Source organism: Sinocyclocheilus rhinocerous, unplaced genomic scaffold, assembly GCF_001515625.1.
Source record: "Sinocyclocheilus rhinocerous isolate Xijiao unplaced genomic scaffold, SAMN03320098_v1.1 scaffold495, whole genome shotgun sequence".
NCBI lineage: Eukaryota > Metazoa > Chordata > Actinopteri > Cypriniformes > Cyprinidae > Sinocyclocheilus > Sinocyclocheilus rhinocerous.
Window position 1 is genome coordinate 1,040,538 of NW_015629560.1, and position 25,275 is coordinate 1,065,812.

A 25,275-nucleotide genomic window follows, 5' to 3' on the forward strand; every position below is an offset into this window, starting at 1 on the left:
TAATGCATACACTCACCGGCCACTTTATTATGTATACCTTGCTAGTACCTGGTTGGACCCCTTCATAACTGCTTTAATTTTTTATGGCATAGATTCAACAAGGTGCTGAAAACATTCTTTAGTGATTTTGATCCATATTGATATGATAGCATCATGCAGTTGCTGCAGATTTGGCAGCTACATATCCATGAAGCAATTCTCCCATTCCACATCCCAAAGGTGCTCTATTGGATTGAGATCTGGTGACTGTGGAGGCCATTGACTTATTGTCATGTTCAAGAGTGGTTATTTGAGCTTCTGTTGCCTTTGTCAGCTCGAACCAGTCTGGCCATTGTCCTCTGACCTCAGCCATCAACAAGGCATTTTCACCCACAGAATTGCACTTACTGGATATTTATCTTTTTCAGACCATTCTCTGTAAACTCTAGAGATGGTTTTAAGTGAAAATTCCAGTAGACCAGCAGTTTCTGAAATGCTGTCTGGCATCAACAACCATGCCACATTCAAAGTCACTTAAATCACCTTTCTTCCCCATTCTGATGTTTAAACTTCAGCAGATTGTCTTGATGATGTCTACATGCCAAGATGCATTGAGGTGCTGCCATGTGATTGGCTGATTAGATAATTGCATTAATGAGTAGTTGAACAGGTGTACCTTATATGGAACTCAAATACATATAAGTGTAACAAAAATTATGGGTCACACTTTAAAGGAACACTCCACTATTTTTGAAAATAGACTCATTTTCCAACTCCCCAAGAGTTAAACAGTATAGTTTTATCGTTTTCAAATCCATTCAGCCGATCTCCGGGTCTGGCGGTAGCACTTTTAGCTGTAGCTTAGCATAGATCATTGAATTTGATTAGACCGTTAGCATCTCGCTCAAAAATGACCAAAACAGTTTCTATCTCTAGGAGAGTTGGAAAATGAGCCTATTTTTAAAAATAGTGGCGTGTTCCTTTAAGGTTCAATTCTCGCTATTACCATGCCATTGACTATGACTTTTGCCTCAGTAAACATTAAAACCTAAGTTGCTGCTTATTAATAGTTAGTAAGGTAGTTGTTAAGCTTAGGTATTGGGTAGGATTAGAATATGTGCTTTATTATTTTATGTACAAATAAACAGGCAATATGTTAATTATAGGCATGCTAATAAGCAACTACTTAATGAGAATTGGTCCCTATACTAAAGTGTTAGCATATTATGATATAACACATAACAAAAAAATTAGATAGCCAGGACGCTGTTAATACATTTCTCTTTTACAACAGAGATCTGCCTCAGTTTTTACAGTCTTACTGCAGGTCATTAAAAAAAGAGAAAGATTTGACACTTACTATATTTATTCTCAGATCCTTGATTCTAATAAGCAATGGAAATTTTTATGTCTGCTTTTATCTAAGTCAAATACTGTCAGGAAATAAATGAAAAACCTTTTCTGAGAGTTTCCATTTATCAGAGACAAGCACATTCTATCTAAATTATCCAGCTACTTATTAGAGGACTTACGAAACTTTCTGCAGAAGTTAATATCATGCAGTGCTTTCATTTTATGACTATGACCATTTATTTCTGAATTAGGGTAACTGTCAGGATATTTTAAAGTAATACAATAACTTGGATCTCTTGTGTTTTAAATTCTAAGAAATAGCACTTTCTGGTTGTCAAATGTGAGTGGAATATATCCATAGTTCATGTCATTTATTATAAAACAACTTTTTGAAATTACTTCATACATCCTCTAAAAAGAACCTTCGGGAAGATTGTCAATGCTACTTAAATGAAATATGCGCTAAAGTAAAATTACTGTCTCATATATTTTACTTTTTTTTTGGGAATTTACTTATTATTTATTTCATGAGTTTGCCTGCCCATTCAATCCTGCCAGATAATGGTACATGAACTTGGCTTGCTGTCCATGAAGGAAGCTCGAACCCAAGGCTCGGCTCGAGCTCTGAGTAAGAACCCCCTATAATGATACAGTGTGGAGGAAGAAGAGAAGGAATTAGAGGAGGAGAAGGGGAGGTGGAGGGATGCCGAAAGAATTGTCGCTGGAACGGAGCAATGACTGCTACTTATGTACGGTCGTAGCGATGACTGACTGGACTGGATGATTAGGCTCCTCCCCAACCTGCATTGTGAACTTCATTTATTTTTGACTATTTACTAGAAACTAAAGCTTTAAGCCCCTGCCCTCGAACGCAGATGAGCCAATGGCAGTTGAGTATCAGTTGCACGGGGAGCAGAACTCGGACATCTTTAGGTTTCTGCGCCATAGAGAAACATTGGAAGATCCGAAGCTCTCGTCGGTTTGATGGTGTTTATGCTACAAAAATAATAAAACAATGTTCCTGGTGTACTTGTAACACTGATTCCAGGTATCCTGAGAGGATAGGCAATGTAATTTGGAATTTATTTTATTATTCAACGTTCATTTTCTGGTTTTCATAATCTCATTAAGTGACCATTTTCATCTGCTCAAGAACGTTAATGTCTGTTAATATCGTTAATATCTCTGGCTAAAACTAGCTAACGTTAAAGTTAGTGAGTCCAAGCTAACGTACAAACCTAAACAGCTAACTATTCTCACGTCAAAAACACATAAACGAAGGTCTACATTTCAGTGCCTCTCCATATTAAACTGGTTAAATGTAAATTAATTAAAGGGGTCATATGATGCTGCTAAAAAGAACATTATTTGGTGTATTTGGTGTAATGAAATGTGTTTATGTGGTTTAAAGTAAAAAGCTTCTCCCATTTGTATTGCGATCTATAAACCCTCGCTTCCAAATTAATCATGTTACCCACCATATTTATTTTTAAATCATTTATATATCCCTCCATGGCATATTTAAGTCCTTGAATGCTACTCGACGAGAGGTGGTCCTTCAGTGTCAAAAATGTATCAAAAACATCTTCGGACAAGGTTTTCACACTGACAGCTGTCATTGCAACTCAGTTTGTTTGTCCGAGGCAGCAACAGTAACTAAGGGGGGCTGGGCTTACCGATAGGTCAATTGCAGCTTTTAGTAAACTTGATTGCCTCTCTGCATTAAAACAGTTGGTCTGTTCCTGACTCATTGCCTACTACCTACATGGGAAGCTACCTTCTAAGGCAGAGATGGAACCTCACAAGTGACTTGTGAATGTAAAACATGAATGTTTTACATAAGCAGCATCTCTGCGCAAAAGCGCTCAGCTCAGGACACTTAACTCACAACTGATTCCAGTAGTTTGCTCTTAGTGTGTTGCTAAGCTAACAATCAAAACTGAGCACCTTTCTAGAATTATTTTAAAACGAATAACTTTAAATACAACGCAGGTGAAGGATTCTAGTTCTTGATACTGTACATGTTTTGCAGCCTCTCTGTTACTGCCTCACTGTCTCTGCAGACAGTCCGCCCGTCTGCCCGCCCGTGCCTGCCTGGTAATTAAACATCCATGCCATCAGGCAGGCAGCTGGCAGCCCTCCCTGGAGAATGCCAATTAAGTTTGTAAAATATTTAGGCTACAAAACTGTACAAGGGGAGCCATCGTGGTGCACAATCATTCACAGAATTCTGCAGAGGCCCGTGGACTGTCTTCCCCTGTGGCCCCCCATCTGTGTGATACATGGAGAAATATCACCTATACACACTGCACACTCCCCTGAGGCAGAGACTTACGATCAGAGCGCATTAACATTAGATCAAAGTAATAATTATGTAATGGCAAGGCTTAATATACACAAATATTAGCAGAGTGTGCAGCATTACTCATTGCAGCAGGGTTGCATTTAGTCTAATTTGTTTCAGTTGTAAACTAATCATAGATAATACACAGAAGCATGCAGTGTAAATAGCCGTGTAAATTAATATGTTAAATGTATTAAATATTAAATGTATTAAATGTGCTAAAAAAAACACATTGATTAAAAAATATTTATTTACTTTTGTAAAAACATTACTCATCCTTTAGCCTTCAACCTAGATATTCATACCAAAAATGGAATTGATATAGTTGCAATATAATATGCCAATGAAATATACCATTATATGATGTCGCAAAATTGCATAGTGTATTGGGATCACATGCACTAACCACTTCTTTAAAAATAAATCAATACAAAAAAGATCTATATAAACGTAAAATTGAACATAAATCAACTAAAATATTTAGTTGTTTATGAAATACGGTCATTATCTTTCATGAACACTTTTTTATTCTTGCACATTATGGCCATATCTGATGACCTCAGCACCCTGGTGTCAGGACATATGAGAGACGGACTGCTTTGAGAACAGCGTGAATATCATTTCCATTTTACGCTCTTTAAAATGATCACTTCAGCCAGTATAATTGGCCAATTCAAAGTACAGAGCCATGAAGAAAGGTCAGCTAATTTAATGGACCAAGAGTAGCCCGGCTGAAATTGAAAAGAAATCATACTGACTTAAAGATACAGAAAATGTTCTTCAACACAAGCTAATGGGAAACCTAAACTAGGAATACTAATTGAAAATCAGTCTATGCGAATTAAAACTGCATGTACATTAGAATATGTACCCTCTCTTGTTTGTTGGTTAACACTGTGAACGAGTTTTCTGCAAATATCAAGATGTAAAAGAATACAATGTTATGACACTGTTATACAATTGCATGTGTAAATGTATAATTTTGCATAACCTTATCTTTGTTTTGCGAAACTATCTGCACTGACAGACTTTCATATCAACTAATGTCCTTCACAAACAACGAAATGCAAATGTGCATCCTCACACATAAACACATATGTATGCGTCTATGTATATGTAATGATGAGTTTTATGAATATCCACCAACTGCATCTTGACTGAAAATCACACAGACTAATGAGATCCTCAATGTACAATGAAGAACATTAATATATATGTAAATTAGCAGAGGAACCGGCTGTCATTGCTATAGCGCTTTCTCTTTCTCTCTCTCTCTCTCTCCATCTCCATCTAATGTCTAACTCGGTTTTGTTCGTACTTCCACCTTCAGAATTGGTGTGTTTATACTGAAACTCTCTTGTTAGAAAGTTAGAAAGACTCAAACAAAGCAAAATTAATACTAAATGTCTTTTTATTGATTTATTTTGCACATGGGCCCTGCGACATAGTTATTGAGAGAATAAGTTTGTTTATGCCAAGACTTTTCCCTCTGGACCACACCGTAAAAGAAAGTCGTTTTCAATAGAACTATTACTGTTTAAACAGAATCGAGCATTCTGTGTTTGACCTCAGAAGATGACCTGGATTCAGAATACACCCCTCTAATCCCTGTATGTGACCATTCTGAGGACACCAATGCCGCTGTTCCCAGATCAGTTGCTGTGTGAAGGAGAGGAGGGGCCAGCTGTGAGGCGGGGGTTTGCATTTAAGGGCCGCAGGTCGGTTGTTCAAAGCAAACTCTGTGCATTGTTGGGTGGCGGAGGATTAGATCTCTCCAACCCAGCAGAATTTGCCTTCTAATTAAAAGGGATAAAGAGGTAGGAAAATAGAGGGGCACTGTTGGGTGGAAAAGAAAAAGAAAGGGGTGAAAGGTTGGTTGAAAATACACTGATTGTAAGAGTATTTACTAGCTCAGCAGTATATGGTATAGGCGGATTCAATGTCTTGTAGCCGGTATTAGGCCATCATCATTGTACTAGCTCACCCTCTTCCACTAAAAAGAGCAGCAGGGGTCAATACAGTTTCAACCCGAGGCACTCAGTTTACCGATATATTTAAAACACTACACTGTAAAAAATGAACGTGAATTTAACGGTAAAAGACTGTAAAAATGCTACAGTAAAAGGTACAAAACAGATTTTAGTACTTCAGTAGGTTGGTATATTAACATTATATCAATTAATGAAATTACGATATTTTAACTGTAAATTTAAGTTAAAACCGTAAAACCTAAAACGTTGCTACCATATTTTTTACGGTAAAATTCCGGCAACCACAGCTGCCGTTTTTTTACCGTAAATTTTACAGTGTACACTTTAGGACAAAACTGATGACGTGTGCAACTAATAAGTTGTTGACATATTTTAGTCCTGGATGAAATATAGAAAAATCAGTTAAAAACAAAATTCTTTCACTGTAATAGACATATCTGATATATTGGAATAGAGAGAAAACCGTATGTTTTAATGCTTTAACCCTTTGATACATGATGCTCACTACAACAGACAGAACCTTAGCCATTTTTAATCATTAAGCATGTGATGTTACATCCAGACCACCAAGATAGTCCTTTAACCATTATTCTATATCACTCTTTCTATTTCATTTTTTATTTATATCGTTTACCTTTTAAATATCACATAACGTCAAAAAGGCTGACGAAATTAGCGAAACTCAGAGTACCTCTGGAATATTTGCTACTACCTTTTCCTGCAGTGCACTACTTTTTCTGCAGCTTCATGCACTATACATTTTGAAGGGAATCAAATTCATGCACTATACATTTTGAAGGGAATCAAAAAAAAAAGATGGTGAAAGTGTATTCTTGTTCTTGTTTTGTTTCTACATTATTGCATAAAAATATATACTTTTGTTAGTGAACTTGGCGAAAGAGTTTTGGCAGATGTTGAGATGTATGTCATGTAAATGAATGCAATGTTATGACATGCATTGTTATACAATTTCATGCATAAAAGCACACTTCTGTTCAAAAGTTTGGGTCATTATGACATTTTTTTTCAGCAAGGACACATTACAGTGAAAAAAGTGACAGTAAAACATTTTTTTTTTAAATTCTAGAATCCTGAAAAAATAAATGTATCATAGTTTCCATAAAATTTGAAGGAATGTTTTTCCACATTGATAATAATCAGAAATGTTTCTTGAGCATCAAATTAGCATATTAGAATAATTTCTGAAGGAGAAAGTAACACTGAATCTGCTTTAAAATTTTGACTTTGCCATGACAGAAATAAATTACATTTCAAATATATATTTACATTTACATTTAGTCATTTAGCATTTTATATTAAAACAGAACATTTTATTAAAATATAATACAATTTTAACTGTTAAAATAGTTATTTCAAAATGGCATAATATTACTGTTTTACTGTATTTTTATCAAATAAATGCAGCCTTTGTGAGCATAAAAGAATTCTTTCAAAAAGCATTTTAAAAATAGTATTATATATAATCTAATTTTGCATAACCAGACCACCATAGGTGATTTCATTTGACCCTTAATCATAATTCTTTATGACTGCCCTCTTTATACCTTACCTTTATACCTTTGTATGTAGAAAAAATGGTTTCTTATTTTCTATTTCTTATAATATAATAATATAATATAGTATTCTTGAAAGATTCTAATATTTTTTCTTGAGATTTAAAAATTCCTGGTCCAGAGGATTAATATGTTTGAACAGATTTAGTGTTGGTTAAGAGTTGTGCAATGTTAGAGGGTCTGGCCAAAAGCACCTCTTTCAGTGGAAAACAATAGTGCTCTATTAATATTGTAGATGTTGGGTTATTGTTTTGTAAGGTATTTACTGTTATACAGACTTTATCTCCAAGTCTGAATTTAGATGAGCAGATAAGTCCAACTCTTGGTCAAGTCACATTACATGTATTAGATTACCATAATAATTCAACTCTATGTGCAAAGACTTGTCAATACATACCGTACATCTATGATAGCGCAGCCACTGCACATGAAGTACTAGTAATAAAAAACACTTGTTTTAGCACCTCCGGATCACTCTTTAGGGGACAAAGTTGTAGGCCTCGGCCCAAGGGGGACCCCCGACTCTCGGGGTGTTTTTGTTTAAGTCTCCCCCTCTCCTCCTCCCTCTTCTGATCCAGTCCCTCCCCTCTCGTCAACCCACTGCTGTTTTGGAAGCCCATTTTCAGGCATGGGGTCTGCCTCCCCCCGGGGGTCCCACAAACAAATGCTCTATGCTCTAAGCTCCCACAGCAGCTCCGATTCTCCCCACAGACCCGGGAGGTTAACGACGTGCCAGTGGAAAACATGACCACCTCCCCACCCCCTTATTCTCTCTCTACCTACCTCTCAATCTTTATTTATCCCAGTCAATCCTCATGCTTGGCAACCAGTGAACCACTCACACAGAAGTAAAGTGTGTGACTTTTGACCAATTTTGAAGTCTTTAAGTGATCAGCTTTTTTAGATCAGCACTTCCATGTTGTGTCAAATTGTATTTTGCTTTCCTGGACATCCTTTAGTTATGAAACTGAAGCAGGGTTAGTGTTGTTTTTGTTGAACTAATTATAAATTGGAAATAACGTGCATCTTAAAGTATTGAGTAATACAACTACTTAAAAAACAAATATAAAAAATGGAAATTCAGTTATGATTTACTCATCCTCATGTTGTTCCAAGCCTGTATGACTTCCTTGATTATGTGCATTTTCAACAGTTTCGATTGTTTTTGTCCTACATTGAAAGTCAGTGGAGCCCAAAACAACATTGTGTGGATTAAAAAAAAATACATTTTAATATGGAAAACATTTTCAGTTAGACAACGTGAGGGTGAGTAATTGATGACTGAATTTTCTTTTTCTTTTTTTACGTTTTTTTTAAGTAGTTGTATTACTCACTTAATACTTTACAATGTTCATTATTTACATTTTACAATTAGTTGAACGAAAAAACACATCAAAACCCCTGCTTCAGTTTTATAATTAAAGGATGTCCAAGAAACCAAAATGCAGTTTGACACAACATGGAAGTGCTGATCTACAAACAGGGTAAAGCCTGTTTATATCTAATTACTCAAGATAAATATTAAAGCATCCGCACGCTAAAGATTAAAGTGTGCAGCCATTTTGGAGCTTGCGTTGACAATTAACCTTTCTCGTTTGGTGATTTGTAACACAAGCAAACTGTTATCAGCAAATATAGCACATGGCTCACACACACTCAACTCCAACCCCAAACATCGGCGTAAGTGGTGTTTGTGGTCTGTAACGAGAACAACAAAATAAACACTGGGTAGTTCGCACCGGTACACACAGCCAAGCTGAGTGAGTGAGAGAGAATGATAGAGAGGGAAATTTCACAGCAACTGGATACAAGCTTGTTTTGTTTTTTTTATTAAAAAAGTAATTTCCAATCTTAATAGTACCACAGTATTTCATTAAAGACATTGACAGTGGTTGTTAACAGAGGTATCGTTGTGATCTAATGCTCTGAAAATCAGTCCTCATTTGAACCATGTGCTTCCACTGGGGCTGAACCTGTTATCCACAATGCCTACATCACACCTAAATTCCCAGTCTTTGGCAAGATTCCCACTCACATTGTGCCGAATCATGTGGGCCTGCTGCTGTTGCCATGGGGACATGGTAACCTTGCCTCAGACCTGGGGGTGGTGGAGAGATTGAGGTTGTCATCCCTGACAGTATACAGAGCAGAAAATAATGGCGAGATGACGCATCAGATGATATCTCGGAAAGAAACAATAGAGGAATGCACTGAACAATTACTGGCAGACAAGTTTGGGAAAGACATTGTGGACTTGGCAAGGCAAAACCACAAACTGACAAACAGACAATGGCGCTGACAAGCACAAACAGTCAATAATAGAAAGACAAAGATGCAGAAAACAGATGAAGCTTAAGTTTGAAAGTCAAACTTGAGTTGCACTTAAGTTGTTGACTTGACACTTGACCTGATCCCTGTGAACAGCAAAAGTCTTTGTGTCTACAGGGAGACGCATTTTAGCAGAGACTGGAGACACTTTTTGAATTAATGCGTTAATATTTGAAACTAGAATTTTTTTTATTGTTCTCTACTTTAATCTGCTACAAATGACATTTGTTTCAAAATCTACAGTGTAACCTTAAACTGTGTAAATTGACATCAAGTACAAAGAGTGCTTTTAATATAAACTACCATGCTATCAAAGTGAACTGTAAAACTATTAGGGCCAGATTTACTAAACAGGGCAAATCAGCATTAGAGCGCAATTCCATAAAAGCGCCGATGGGAGGGGAAAATTCTGCGGGTGATTTACTGACAAAGTGCACATTAAAGAACGTCTCGGTTACGTATGGTAACCCTCGTTCCCTGAAGGAGGGAACGGAGACGTCACGTCGGATGACCGACGAAATTGGGATCTCGCTTAGAGAGACCAATCCACTTCGAGTGTAAACTAAACGAGCCAATGCACATTGGCATGCGATTATTGCATCCAGCTGCTGCTGATCACAGCGTGAGTATAAGTAGGCAGCAGATGCAGCGCATATTCAGGTTTTCGCTGAGGAGCCGAGCGCGCAATCTACCAAGAGCAGTGCAAATTACCGCCTGCTGTAAGACATGCTTTTGGGGGTTAAATAATGGCACAAGTAGCTACCAGTGAATTGACGAGCGCAAATCTTAGTAAATCCCGTTGCGTGATTCATTTCAATACTCCTCCCATAAATTTACCGATCGAAAGGGAAACTCCTACAAATACATATTAAATAAGGTAAGTCACAAAAATAACTGTCCACGCCTTTTCAGTGCTAATTTCTAATTTAAGTAGTTTTTTAACGCCAAATGAGGGTTTGCGCTGGCGCAAGCTGATAGTACATCTGGCTCTTAGAATTTTGTTATTAGAATTAATTATTAGAATTAATCTGGCATTTAACATACAAGAGGTGAAACGTTGGTTATGGTCTTGTAAATCCATCTTCTACACAGAGGTGTACAACATTACTGTCACCACAGGAGGATGGTTGTCATGTATGATAGTTATTTCCTCCATGTACCTTATTTCTAAGTGGTTAAACTGACAATGCTGCAACTCACCCTGTGTTACAATCATCCCTATTTGAAAATCTTCTTCTATATCTGTATTATATCTGTTTGGCACAAAAAAAGCACTAGAAAATGGAGTTCTATAATGATGTTAGTTCAACCATGAATTAAAATTTTACCATCACTTACTCTTACGTCATTCCAAACCTGTGTGGCTTTCTATATTTCGTGGAAGACAAGATATTTTGGAAAATGCAGGTTCAGTGTTGTTTTCGATGATGCCATTGACTTTCATCGTAGGACAAAAACAGCAAAAAAAACATTTTTAAGAATATTTTCTTTTTTGTTCTGCAGCAGAAACGACGTCCTACAGGTTTAAAAGAACCTTAGAGCAAGTAAATATTGACAGAATTCATTTCACAGTGAACCTTTCACTTAAATGCGAATTAGTTTTAGCATGAGAGTAAACTAAAATGTTTTAGGGAACAGTTTATTGAACCTTTAAAAAGTCTCTAAAATCTCTAAACAAATTGCACATCAGGCTTTTATGGCTTACATGGTGTGATATATCATACTCAAGGAGGAAAAACAGCTACATTTTATTCAGAGGCCCAATCGGAGCACAAATATGTGATTTGGTGCAGTTTCTGACGTTTATATGACCAAAAATTAAAATTCTGGTAACTTGTAATGTTAGATTTTTATGAAGTACAGTGCAGCAGGCAATTTTGCATAAAATTCATATAAATATTAATTGTCACTATATCTTCCAATAATGTGTTTTAATAAGATGCTTTGATAAATGCTAAATCACCCAAAGCTCTGTAGTTTTTATTGTGGGGGGCAAAACATATAATTCAGTGCAATACAATGATGATTGAGAGAAACGTTACTCAATAGCCTGTTGTATCGTATTTGTAACTCACATGATTTTTCTAAATTATGTATGCCTTACTTGCTTCACTCCAATAAGTGTTCATATTGTTGAAATATTATAACAATATTACTTTTTGGTAGAGGCCTTTGCATATCAAATATGATACAGCAGGCTTAAGACTTCATTTGGACTTGTCAATTCGTGTGCCAAAAAGATCTAAAAGTTGAAGTTAGTAAGTAATAACAAGTTCCACTAAAGAGTATTCTGACAGACATCTTGTCACATGCACCACGCTAAACACGTCAGGCACAATTTGCTGAGCTTATGGAGTGATCAGCCAGTCCCTCACACTACAGAGGTTGCTCTGATGGGGCGAATCAGTTTGGGCTTGAGCCATACAGTTGGGTGGGGGTTGGAAGTAGGGGGGTTTGTTGGCAAGGTGAGGTTGCGAGGCTCCAGTTGGTCCACTGGAGGCTGGCTGACTGATGGGCAGAGGGGGGGACATAGCCAGTCTGGCCTGGGCAAGGAGGAGAGGCTGGTGGGAATGGCGGAGGGGTGCTGGACCCTGGCCCAGAGTGGTGACTGCCTGTCTGTCCAGGCGCTGGGCCACTCCAGCCTGTTCCCCCAGGCTCCTACCCCTGAGTGGGCATTTCAAAGGGATATGCCTGCCCTCTCTCTTTCAATCACACTTTTGCCCTTGCTCTCTCTCCCTCCTTTCCCTTGCTCCTTCTCCATCTTTATCTGCAACTTGTTCGCTCTTCCTACCACTCTTGAGTATCTGGCCGCTCTATCAGTCATTTAAAATGACATTCATTTCCATGTAACTGATTCGCCAATCACAAATGGCACATGCGGTATTAATATGTCCTACTGCACTTTGTTGGTCTTTTCCTGTGCAGTAACCTTCCCGATCTGTTTGATTTCGACCCATTCATCAGACTCTGACCAATCGCACTGTGGGGCAGAAAGCTAGAAAGAGAGAAGTGTAGAAGGGAGAGGAGGAGGGATGGAGTTGTACCGCTACACTGGACCCATCTGCCCGATGTCTTCCCCTGCTGCGGAGCATGATGTTGCTCCATGACTCGATGGCTCCACCATGGTGCTGACCATTATGCTGCTGCTTTATTGAACTGTGCCCCAGAAGCTCCACAGCAGAGACCACATTGATTTCAGAGCAACTGAGCTGCATTTGTAGATGTCATTGTATATGTTTAGGACTCCATATGAGTTGCATTAGGTTTTGAGAATCATGGTAAAATGATACCACATATCATAGACACCCACAAGGTCTATCCCAAATATGTTTATTACACAAAATCCAGTATAGTTTAATGAAAAAAAATAAGTGGGGTTTTTTATTAAAAGACGATAAGATTATTTTATATTTTGATTGCATTATATAAAAAAATTGTTGAATATGTATGTATAAATGCATGACCATTATTTTTATTTATTTTTTTCCCCCCCTTTTTTCTTTTTTCCCATTGCTCGGTAAATAAATAAATAAAATATAAATATACACTTGCATTACTGTCTTGGTTGCAATAATATCAGCATGATAATATAATTTCATTAAATATACTCATTAGATCACACTTTATTTTAAGATCCAATTCTCACTATTAACAAGATATTTGCCTCAATAAACTACTAATTTGCTGATTATTAACAGTTAGTAATGTAGTTGTTAAGTTTCGGTATTGGGTAGAATTAAGGAATCTAAAATATGGTCATGCAGAATGTGTGCTTTATATGTACTAATAAACAGCCAATATTCTAGCAATATCCATGCTAGTTAATAGTGAGAATTGGTCCTTAAAATAAAGTGTTACTGTTCATTATGTCACTATAAAGATTTTTTTAGGATGGTTTTTACATTTTAATGGCATTTTACATTATCATTCCAAGAAGTTTGACAGACTTGTAATGATGTTTCTTATTTGTCTGTAAGTCTAAACAAATAGTAAAAGCATTGCAAATTCAAAGCATCACTTAGTCTAAGCCAAAAATGTGCAATTCCAAAGAAATAATTCACCTTAAAATGATTTGTTTGCATTCTAGCTTTCAAGAGAAACGCTCATTCTGCAAATGACATTAAAGCGACAGTAAATACATCAGGCTGCAATTGATTTGACCGCTCTATTTTTCATAGCTGACTACAGGCTGGAGCCGGGACAAGAACATGGCAGGAACGTGATGAGAACGTAATGGAAACATCCAACTGACAGAATTATGAGAGTCCCAACAGACAGCCTCCACTTTTCCAAAAGAGATATAAACAGTTACGAGACACAGACACTAGAAAAGAAAAGAAAAGAAAAGAAAAGAAAAAAGAAAAGTGTAAGATTTCCAGAGGAAGATTAAAAAATATATTTGCATAAAACGTAAAGAAAACCTTTTGTGCAAGAGCATTAAAAATAGAAAAGGGGAGAGAGATGCGTGTGAACTGGCAGTGTATAAGACAGCAATACGGTACAATTTGGAGTCTGAGTATTGGTGTATGAACAAGAGTGCCAGAATGTCACTCAAAACAAAGTGGGGTTTGGACGGGGCACAAGCAAGGAATGCTCACCCCATATGGGGGCTCGTCCTCGACTCACATGCCTTTCAAACTGGGTGCAGGGTTAATTATATCACATAATTAAAGACTCAATAATGTTAACTTGCGTATTTGAGGATGGGTGCTCACAATTTGGCTTGGGGACAAAATAACACAAATAATTGTTATATCACTTCTTAAAGGGATAGATCACCCAAGAGTGAAAATTCTGTCTTTTACTCACCCTTGTGTCATTCCAAACCTGAATGATTTTCTTTCTTTTGCAGATATTTTGAAAATTGTTTCCACTGTTTGTGCCCATACAGAGAAAATCAGGGGGGTCGGAAAACAACGTTAGAAATATTTTCCAAAATATCTTCCATAGAAGAACATAAGTAATATCATGAGGGTGAGTAAATGATGACAATTTTCCTTTTTGAGCGTTAACTATCCCTTTATTTTTAGACTTTACTTCTGTGTCACAAACCCATAATAAGCCAACGTTTGTATTGAAAGTTTCAATAAGAGATTATTTTAATGTATATCTTATGATCATTGATCCTTTCAGGTCCATGTTACTGGTGTTTGAGTCTAAAAGTGATGCATAAACAGACACACCTTTACCTGGAAGGCAAGATAGAAAGGAAAAAATGGCCACGATCATAAATCGCCATTGCTTGTGCCTGTTTGGTGAATTTATTACGGGGATTTCACAGCCAACCTCACAAAAGAACATTTCCTAAATGTGATCTTAGGGCCTTGCAGACTACAAGAAAGACATCCAAGCATTTACCACATAAAGCCTGAATAAATCCGACCCTCTCTGTTCCTGTGCCTTTGAACTCTGAGAGAGGCGAGAGAAGTGAAGCCCACACTGCAGGGCAGGTTCCACCATACACCTCATGCCATTTTTGCTTTTCTCAACTAGATCCATGTAATATTGAGTGTTATCATTATTCGTTTGGAAAAGTGAATTTGACACAATTGCATTGCAAGTTCTTTGAAGATCTGAGTTCGTAGATCTTTCACCAAGTTCACCTTGAGGGCCTTTGTATTGTGTATGTGTGTGTGTGTGTGTGTGTGTGTGTGTGAAAGTGAGAGAGCAAGAGCAAGAGCAAGAGCGTAGAGAGAAAAGCATGTTTATGCATGACTGAAAGAACGTTTAGTGTCCCCTTGTGTGTACTTGTTTGTCCTTGTCAGTATGGTGGAGGGCTTACTTTGCCTTATATTGATGACTTGAAGGGAAGATTCAGTTTTAATTGAATCCATTTGTTTGCTGCTTGGCCCCTGTGTAAACAGCAGACAAACAATTACAGTAGTGATTAATAACCGTTAAATATTTTCAGAAGATACTAAATGCATCATGCATATGCACAGAATTCTGTCTTGGTTTTGTGCCTTTTTCTGCTCTAGTTGGAGGTTTTAAAGTGTGTTTATGTTCAACAAAGTAACTTAAAATGTCTATTTTATTGAAAATAAATTAGTATGCGAATTTTTTAAACACAATTATACATAGACTTACTAAAAAATGTGGTGCTGTACAATATAGTTGTAGTGTGAGTATAACTGTACTAAGAAATTTTAATGTTCTCTCTCTCTCTTCACTTTCTTTTTATCCCCAGTCTGTTTCTATATGTAGATCGCTGTAACCTTGGCGATCTCTTGAAATGTACTGTGCAATCATCCTCCGTTTCTCCCCACCCTTCCAATCTGACATCCTTATTTTCTCGGACCGTGACGCATAACATTTAACCCCATTTAAGTTTGCTGTACCTTACGGGAAGATGTGGCACACGGGAAATTATGAATGTCAATAAAGATCAAACGAGCTCTTTTATTCATAGTAATTACTTTGTGCAAATATACCTTCACGTTCAAGTGTTCCTCTCATCAAAAATGACTGTTATCGCATTTAAACACTGTCACAATTATGTCAAATCAGAGAAACATTTGGGATAATGTATCACGCTAAATCCATTCAGTCATGTCTAGGGTTTTAATCTAATCTCTAAACTCAGAACCTTATAAAGAAAAAAAAAATCACAATATATGTAACACCCGAAGATATAGTCAAGTCAAAAATTCATTTAAATGAATCAACAAAGTCCTTTTTTATCAGTCCAACAATTTCAGAGTAAGTGCAACATGGTGTCATAATTGAAAAGCCACTAAAGATGTTCTAATCTTCAGTTGTTAATAAAACTGTGAAGAAACTGATCCTTTCCTACTGTGCTCCTCCAAACATTCACATAAGATAACATCAGATGATGTCCACTTTGCATTTGCCCACCATGCAGTGCTTGCAAAACATTTGGACCTGCAGGGGAGACAGAAAGAGAGATTAGTACTTTAATGATTTTTTTAGTAGTAGTAGTAGTAGTAATGGATATTGTTATAAATAATAAAATGACATAGCTATTATATTTTATGTAATTTAAATATTATTTATTTAAACATTATTACTGTAGAATATATTTGTAGACTATATTGTACTATATTAGACTGTATTTTTCTTTGTCTATTTTAATTGGGGTAGGTAATTGTAAATGCAATATTCAGTCACTTAAAAAAATAGAACGTCGTAATAATATACTAGATACTGTTACATGCTCAGCATTAGAACCCAAATAAACGTTTAATATTGCAACTCGCCATTCAACCAAAGTGGAGATTAAAGGGAAGGGTGTCATTTACTGGGATTGCGCTGTTGTGGCCACAGGCGCGAACACGCATTGCTCTTTTTCACTTTGACAAACCACAATTCCTTTAAAGATGAGAGTTCCCGCCGGACGCGGGGCGTTTAGAATTTGATAAATAATTTAGCAGTTTAAACAGCGAGAGGCAACGCTGGGCGAGATCCCTGCGATAAAGGCACGCGGGATGATGGTGGATGAAACATCGTTTATTTATCATAGCTGTGACTTGCGTGTTACTAAAGAAATGACACAGCGCGTTAATATCTTGTGAAACACACGCTCCTGAATTCTACCGTCTAAAAATCTGCAGATATGAACTTTTCAAGTGTTTTTAGTTCCCGATCAGTTTTAAATCTTAACTGAAAAACTGCAAAACGACATAATTTGTCCATGTTTTTTATGTTGATTATTTAGATGCTTTCGCAGTCCTGCAAGCACAGTTATCATTTTGGTTCATCCTTTACATGTAGCGACCCGCGGTTTTGTTTTGTTTTGTTTTTTGTTTCCCCCCAAAATGTCATACTTGAGCTCAGGCGAATGAGTTCAGCGAAGAAACGGCCATTTGCGTTGAAAGATTCATTTTTCATTCACTTTCGAACACAAAGAACTCCAAAAACGCTTGAAGTGAAAGACACTGTTTATAGATTTTCAAAACAGTACGTGGCAGGTGGATGTGGGGAAATATTAACAGGTAAATCACCAGGATAATGGTGGCTGTCATCGTCTCCAGGGCATTCCACAATAGCAGGTGCACAACTGAAGCTTTCCATCCTGTCTCGAAGTGTAAAAGTTTTTTTCTGCATCTGTAACCCAAAGACTCGATTAATGGGACGCCATTCCTAGATCTATATATAATATAAAATAACCTATTATAGGCCTATATTCTACTTTTTTTTTTTTTAGATCGATAGATCAGATTCTAACTGGAATTACATAATAGGAACTTTTTATTAGTCATGTTTTTAATTGTCTTTGCGTTTACGTTCTCAAAACGGCATCATCCAATGCAAGTAAAATAAAAGGATGAATAAACTCAAATCTCATTGATAAAATACAGCCATCATGACATATCTATTATTAATATTATTATTAGTTGTTGTTTGTATAATTTATTAATAGGGTAGTAAACAGGAAAATACCCTAATCTTAAAAAATAATAATATTAATAATAAAAATGTAAATAATAAAAAAAAAAACATTTGCTATAGTATATGCTTCAATAATATCAAACAAAAATGTTTTTGTGTTTAAACAGAAAAAGAATTAGAACGTACTGATCCTTATGACTGATCGGAAATTCTAGTTTGCCATAATAAGAATTAAATCTGATGGTAATGACAAACAACAACAACAATAGTAGTAGTAGCAGTGATGATGATAATAATAGTAATTCTAATAATAGGTAGAATATATTCATAAATTATTTTATTTAGAAAAAGTTGCATTTCATTTAAACATACCTGAGCTTGGATTCAATTAAACAAAAAGAAACATGCGTTAAATAACAGTGATCTTTGTTAATATGTTGCTCACCGTTGTTCATTTGTCCGTGCATGGCGAGTCACCCGGGCGCTAGTCAGGTTCTCCTCTTCTCAGGATATCTTAAAATGTATAGACTTAAAGCTGTTATGATACAGTCGGCTTTCCTCCCACACAGAAGTATCCGGATAGACATGTCTCGAAGTGGATATTGGCAACATGTTGTTTTTAACATTTTTAAAGCTACCTAATTCACCTCCTCGTTGCGCTTCTCCACACTGGTTTCACGTGTATTCTACATGTCTTATAAAAGGCCCTAATCTAGCCCCATGGCAATGCGATGCACTCATCTCTTGATACATGTGGGTATATCAGCTTGAGCACTTGCAGTTTGAGCGTCATGTGGACGAGACGACAGTTTTAAGGAATTAAGTCCCCGTAAATCCCTCCAGTTACGCAACAGAAATGCAAGAGGTCTGCGTGGATTCAAGCGTCCGTATTCAACATTTGTTTTCTCCGCTTTAACCTCGCTGTTATATTATACGAATTATAAAACGGAGTCTGCTGTTTTCACTCGAGATTATATAAATTATACTATTGTTTCCTTTGCAACTTTTTTAAGTGGTAAGAATAGGCTACAAATTAGCGCACGCTCACAAAGGGCCACCGCAGAACAAAAAAAAAAAAAAGTAATTTCAAACAGATCAATCATACAAATATATAAGAGCATTGTTTTTTTTAAGATAGGAGTGTAAAAACAAACAAAAAAATGCATTTCTTTCCACTTTATTCATAACACTATGAGTTAATGTTACAACATAAAATGACATTCCTTTGATTCGCAGAGATGAGAATGTGCTCCGCTAGGGCCTCGCTCTCATTGGCTGGAGAGTTTGCATCAAAAAGTAGCTGCCGACATTTGTTTCCCTGCAAAGGGCCCTGCGAGAGAAACAAGACTCCAGTCCAGAGCTCTTCATTGGCCAGCGTGCTGTACAAATCAGACTCCAGCAACTTCAACCCCGAAGAGCAGCGAATCATAACCGTATGTGCTTTAATCTCTCTAAACCATTTTATTAATTCTTCGCGTTTAGCTGTAGAGGCTTCATCATAACTCATTTGCTTCACGGTTTGATGAAAAGGATTTTATCTTGATGTCTTCAATACTTTTGTAACCATTTAGACGTAGATTCGCTATTGGACACAAAACTTTAACGGACTTCGAATTGAATCCAGTTATTCAGTAAGTGGCCCGCCTTGTTATGTAGTCGTGTGCAATATATTTTTCTGTATTAAGATTTTGCGAACAATGTTGTTATTATTTTTTTATTAATAATTATAGCCTATCGTTATTGGTAAATGTAGGCTAAATTAATCTTTCTGTGCAGTCTGTTTATCTTTTTATAGCTCAAACGTTCTTTTCGTTTGACGCTGGCTTGTATTTTGAGAAAGCCAAACAATTAACCTAGGCTATATGCTTAACGCGGTCCTTAAAAATAACAAATATTTATCGATATTTACTTATACACATCTTGACTTGTGGTAGTACACTGTTTCACATTATTTATTTTTAAAATTTAATTTAAATCAACGTTTACTAACTGATTGGTTTTCTAGCTCATTTTAACCGTTTGGGTGCAAAAAAAACGAGCGAACAACGAGCGACATAATTCGGCACACTGCTCTTATTTCTGATGAGAATATGAAAACAAATAAACAAGGAGTAGCCTATAACATGCATTTTATAGCTATTGCGTATAGTCTCGGTACTTTTTCATCTCAATAGTTTGTTCTGTATCGTGTCAGAGAGTGTATGTGTGTGCGAGCGCGCACGTGTGTGATTTTTATTGTAGTCATGCACAGAATCAATGAGGCCAAACGTTCAGCTGAAGAGGTAGCGTCCAGTAATTAGGGGAGCGCGTGCCACACGGATTATCTCGTTAATTTATCAACAACAACATTTATCATAATTAATTCTTGGATGAGGTAATTACTATTGAGCGGCTGCGCAACTGGTAGACGATGACTGTTTTAAGTGACAGATTGAGGGGCGAAACCGTTGGATTAAAAAAAAAACTTTTTTTGCATAATAAGGCTGAAGTTTTTTGTTTAATAATTTCATCATGTATTCAGACAGGATTGTGATTTGGATGATGCTGAACTTCGGTTAATTTGGAGTTTTGCTTGATGACACAATAGCCTATTATAAGAAACTTTTTTTGTTTCATTTGGGCCCAAAAAAATTGATTGGCTAATAGCCTAATCTGTTCGTTTGAGTCAAATTATTTTTAAATTCTAATAAACTAATAGTATCTAAACTAATAAAACGAACTAATAACTCTACGCCAACAATCTATCTAGCAACAAAATATTTAATGGAGCATCGAAAAGATTAAAGCTGATATATTGATATACTCTTTTCAACATAGTCAGAATTAACATGTAATTTCTGAAAAATACTAAAGCACGTAATTATAAGTTTATACTCTTTTGACTGATATGAGTGGGGAAAGAAGGTGGTTACTTTTGTCATTGTTACTTTTGTCCCTCGCCAATGGAGCTTTTGTTATCAGCATTAGTTATCAGGCTAACAGTGGCCTTTGTTTCCACCAATAGCTCCCAATCAATGCTCTTATGCCTGAGACAATTAGCCGGGTTCCTATGCAAATTGTGTTTCTGGCTTGTGTGCACATTTGAACGACTGAGTTTTGTCTTTGTGTAGACTTGTTGCAATTAATAGATGTTACTTTTTGGGGTTGGTGGGGAGAGGGGAGGAAGGGGAGGGACGGGGGGCGTTTGTCAAGATGAGCTTCGTTCATCTCATGAGGACAGCTGGAGGTCTGGAGCGGCTTTAAGAGCTCGTTGCTGTGTGGACGTGGTTTATTCGCCTATAAGTCAACGCACCTAGAGGAACCCTGTTTCTATCTAATGATAGATGTTGAAACAACAACCTCCGTCGTCGCAATTAAGTGAACGTCTCTGTTTATCTTTGTCGTTTTTTGAAAACAGGGTTTTTGGTTTCACCTCCACCGCTGAAGACGTTAACAAGCCAGAAGCAGAAATAAGGCTAAGAAAAGACTAAAGGGGCCGGTGTACAGCTTTCCAAATTTTCTTCAACTTTAACCCCCCCACAACCATCTTTAGCATGATGTCGTATCTCAAGCAACCACCTTACACGGTCAACGGGCTAAGTTTAACTACCTCCGGTATGGACCTTCTGCACCCCTCCGTTGGATACCCAGGTGAGAGACAGGCTTCCGAATTATTAAGCATTTTATGTAAAAGATGCTTGGAATGTATGCACACAACGATATTGAGATGTCATTTTTGGATTCAAGAATATGTAGTTACACTTTTTCCCGTACGCGCTTAAATGTAAATAGTAGGCCTGGCTTTTTGATTTATATGCTTTCTAGTCTCATAATTACACTTCCACTCGAGGCTTCTTGAGATGCAGGTTATTATTCAGCGGTTATGTGTAGCTGATGCATAATCAAATTGTAGAGTTATGAAGCAGTTATGAATTTTGAAGAAGTTCACAACCTTTTTGAAATCCACAATCTCACACAATACAATTTATATGCCTTGTAAGTCGTAAGAATTTAAAAACACGCCAGTTGGTGAATTAAAATAAAAATGTATCTATTATTCTGACATATTTAGTAGGCCTATGTTGTTTTTATTGCACCAATGATTCCATATCAAACGAGGAAAAGTTTAAAATGTTTTACTAAATAATAAAACAAATCACGTCAAACATTTTAGATATATTGATATTTTATAGGCCTAGTAATATTTTGGAATCATACATTAATGTTTATAACGCGCTTTTAAAATAAATCTATGCATGAAAGCTTTTCGGATGGACAACCTTGTGATGCATTTGTTTATTTAAAACAGCGACTCCTCGAAAGCAGAGGCGGGAAAGGACAACATTCACTAGAGCGCAACTAGATATTCTGGAGGCTTTATTCGCGAAAACGCGCTACCCGGATATTTTCATGCGAGAGGAGGTGGCCTTGAAAATCAACTTACCGGAGTCCCGTGTACAGGTACGTATCATTCAAGACATGCAAGAGTGTCTTAATTTAAAAATTAAACCATCTAAAATCCCTAGACATCTTTATGACCCGAGAGGCGCACTATAATACTAAAATATCTATAATAATGTTTGTTGTTTCTCATTTTGCACAAAGACAGAACAAAGATAATTATACAGCGCTACCCCACAATTTAAATTGGTTCACACCGTAAATATGAATAAACCCTGTTTTTTTTATCACGTCAGGTTTGGTTCAAAAACCGAAGGGCAAAGTGTCGCCAGCAGCAGCAGCAACAACAAAACGGAGGCCAGAACAAGGTGCGACCTGCCAAAAAGAAGAGCTCTCCAGCGCGGGAGGCCAGTTCTGAGAGCGGGGCGAGTGGCCAGTTCACCCCGCCCTCCAGCACTTCAGCCCCGGCCATCTCAACCACAACCGCGCCGGTGTCCATTTGGAGCCCGGCCTCCATCTCGCCGCCGTCAGACCCACTCTCTACCTCCTCCTCCTGCATGCAGCGATCCTACCCCATGACCTATACTCAAGCGTCTGGATACAGCCAGGGCTACACTGGTTCCACATCCTACTTTGGGGGCATGGACTGCGGCTCTTACTTGACGCCCATGCACCATCAGCTGACCGGGCCAGGATCCACTTTGAGCCCCATGAGCAGCAACGCTGTCACCAGTCACCTGAACCAGTCTTCCGCGTCCCTCCCCACGCAAGGTTACGGTGCCTCAGGGCTCGGCTTCAACTCCACCGCGGATTGCTTGGATTATAAGGACCAAGCGTCCTCGTGGAAACTGAACTTTAATGCTGACTGCTTGGATTACAAAGATCAGACTTCCTCCTGGAAATTCCAGGTGTTGTGAAACTAACGAAACGTCTGCCATTCTGTCCAGTCAACACACTAAAAGACCATCAAATAAACCTTGTAGACCTGCCATCCTTCCAAAAACAGAAGTGTTCCGTGACACGCGAACTCTCCGAGATGGATGGGTTGCATTGTGCCCGACAGCGCTTTTGAAGTTCGTCTTTGACATGAAATATCTATTTGAGCTACATGCACCCCTCGTGGCCTGCAAAGTAGTATTTGAAGGGTCGTGAATGCGTATAAACATAGGCCATTTGACCACAACCTGTTGTTTAAGGTACAGGGAATCTAAGTGAATTTGTAATAAGTTAGGTCAAAGCCACGGAACGAGTCCTTACACAAGAAAAGAGGAGAAAAAAACTACACGGCAAAAGGAGCCAATCTTTTGGTTAAGTGCTTGGAATGGGCAGGCTTTCTCTAAGCCTCTTACAGCACGCCGACCTATTTCAATGTTGGCAAGACGAGAGACACTTCCATCAGGAGGATGATAGAGTGGATGTGTGCGAGTGCGTGTGTACGTGTGCGTGCGAGTGTGTGTGTGTGCGCTGAACGCCCCCATGGCGACCTGGATGCACTACTTTATTTAAGAAAAGGTGTTTAAAAGGAATCAATATGTAGTTTTTAAAAGACAATCAATGTGTGTCTTATATAAATGGTACATTTGTGTTTTTTTTTTATTTTTTATCTGTGCTAGCCTTCGAAACTGTGATCTGTTGTAACTGTATGCAATTTGTGAGCTCGGTCGCATCTGCGCAGACTCGGCTGTGATTTTAATAGATTTTTTTCTTTAAGGAAACACGATGGTAAATAATACTAGTCACATGATTACTATTGGATTAATTTCAAGAGACAAACGATCTCGAAAATACAGGGACTCGAGAGAATGTGTAAGAAAGGAACTGTCTGTCCCCGTTCATTGATCTCCATTGGTCATAACTGATATACCACCCACGTGGATCTTAAACTTGTCTGGAGTGGTAATGTGGTCCCGCCACAGAAATATTAATAAACAATTTCAAATCTGACACCATATTTAAAGTTATTACGTCTGGACGAGTTATTAAAATTTATTATGAATTGTATGTGTGTGTTTGTGTTTTAATAGGTTAGCTACAATAGCTTGAAATGCAAAAGCTAAATACAAAGTTCGGAGAGGCCCGATTTATGAGAAGAAAGAAAAAAGACGGCTAAACGAACCACCAAATTGTAATCGATTTTCTTGTGCGACAAGGATGATGTATCAAGAAACAGTTGGCAAATGGCGTGTACGTTAAACTATTTTATCTCTTCACTTATCAGGTGCACGGGCTATTTAAAAGCGCTCTAAATGTGAGTTATTTTATTTATTAACTTCCCCATTCCAAATTATCCCAATTGAATAAAAAAAATTAAATGGTGTCCATTTCCTTTGGAGGAAAGAAAAGAGGAAATCCCGTGCATATCCACATAAATATTAATAGCGTTCTCCTGGTTGACTGATTTACAAGAAATTGCCCACCTCAACTCAACATTGTATTCCAATCAATTTTAATAAAATGTGCGTCAACATGTGGCTTATAAAGGGATAGGCTTTGATAAGGTACAGGCCCACTCAGAAGCTTCAATTAAAGGTTAAACTTGAAAAGCACTGGCTTGTATGCGTCTTGTAATTTGGCTATTAAACATCGGGACACTTAAAGTAAATGTATCTTTGCAACTGCAAGGCGTGAGCAAATTTTAATTATTTCTCATTTTCCCCGCCGGGTTTCCGGCCCTTTCGTTTTAAGAGACATGGCACCAGGAATGTGCGGCTTGGGAAAATCGCGCTAATCCGCGCCTCAAAGACCAGTTAATCCCAACATTTCACTGGCGGGGTTTCTTTCGGGCAGAGGGCAATTCAAACGTAACTCAAAGCCTTCTTTAAAGACCGCCTTTTCTGAATGCAGAACAGCACCATTTTGGTCTGTATTGCAACAACGGATGGCATTTCACAATAGAAAAGTGTGTGTGTGTGTGTGTGTAAATATATATATATATATATATATATATATATTTGCATGCCGTGACAATTCTACAGAC

At 37.5% G+C, this 25,275-nt stretch overlaps 1 protein-coding gene across 3 annotated transcripts; it reads left to right on the plus strand.

Annotated features, from left to right (window-relative positions):
* Positions 1-19,275: 19,275 nt before the first annotated feature.
* Positions 19,276-24,242, plus strand: otx2b (orthodenticle homeobox 2b). 3 transcript variants are annotated; one of them, XM_016551278.1, is made up of 4 exons: positions 19,276-19,351; positions 21,316-21,548; positions 22,207-22,358; positions 22,595-24,242. In XM_016551278.1, the coding sequence occupies exons 2-4, from the start codon at positions 21,452-21,454 to the stop codon at positions 23,213-23,215; spliced, it is 870 nt and encodes a 289-aa protein (XP_016406764.1). In that variant the 5' UTR covers positions 19,276-19,351; positions 21,316-21,451; the 3' UTR covers positions 23,216-24,242. The 3 variants fall into 3 exon arrangements, with proteins under 3 accessions (XP_016406764.1, XP_016406762.1, XP_016406765.1); XM_016551276.1 differs by lacking the exon at positions 19,276-19,351 and adding an exon at positions 19,364-19,549; XM_016551279.1 differs by lacking the exon at positions 19,276-19,351 and having other exon boundaries at positions 21,081-21,548.
* Positions 24,243-25,275: the final 1,033 nt, after the last annotated feature.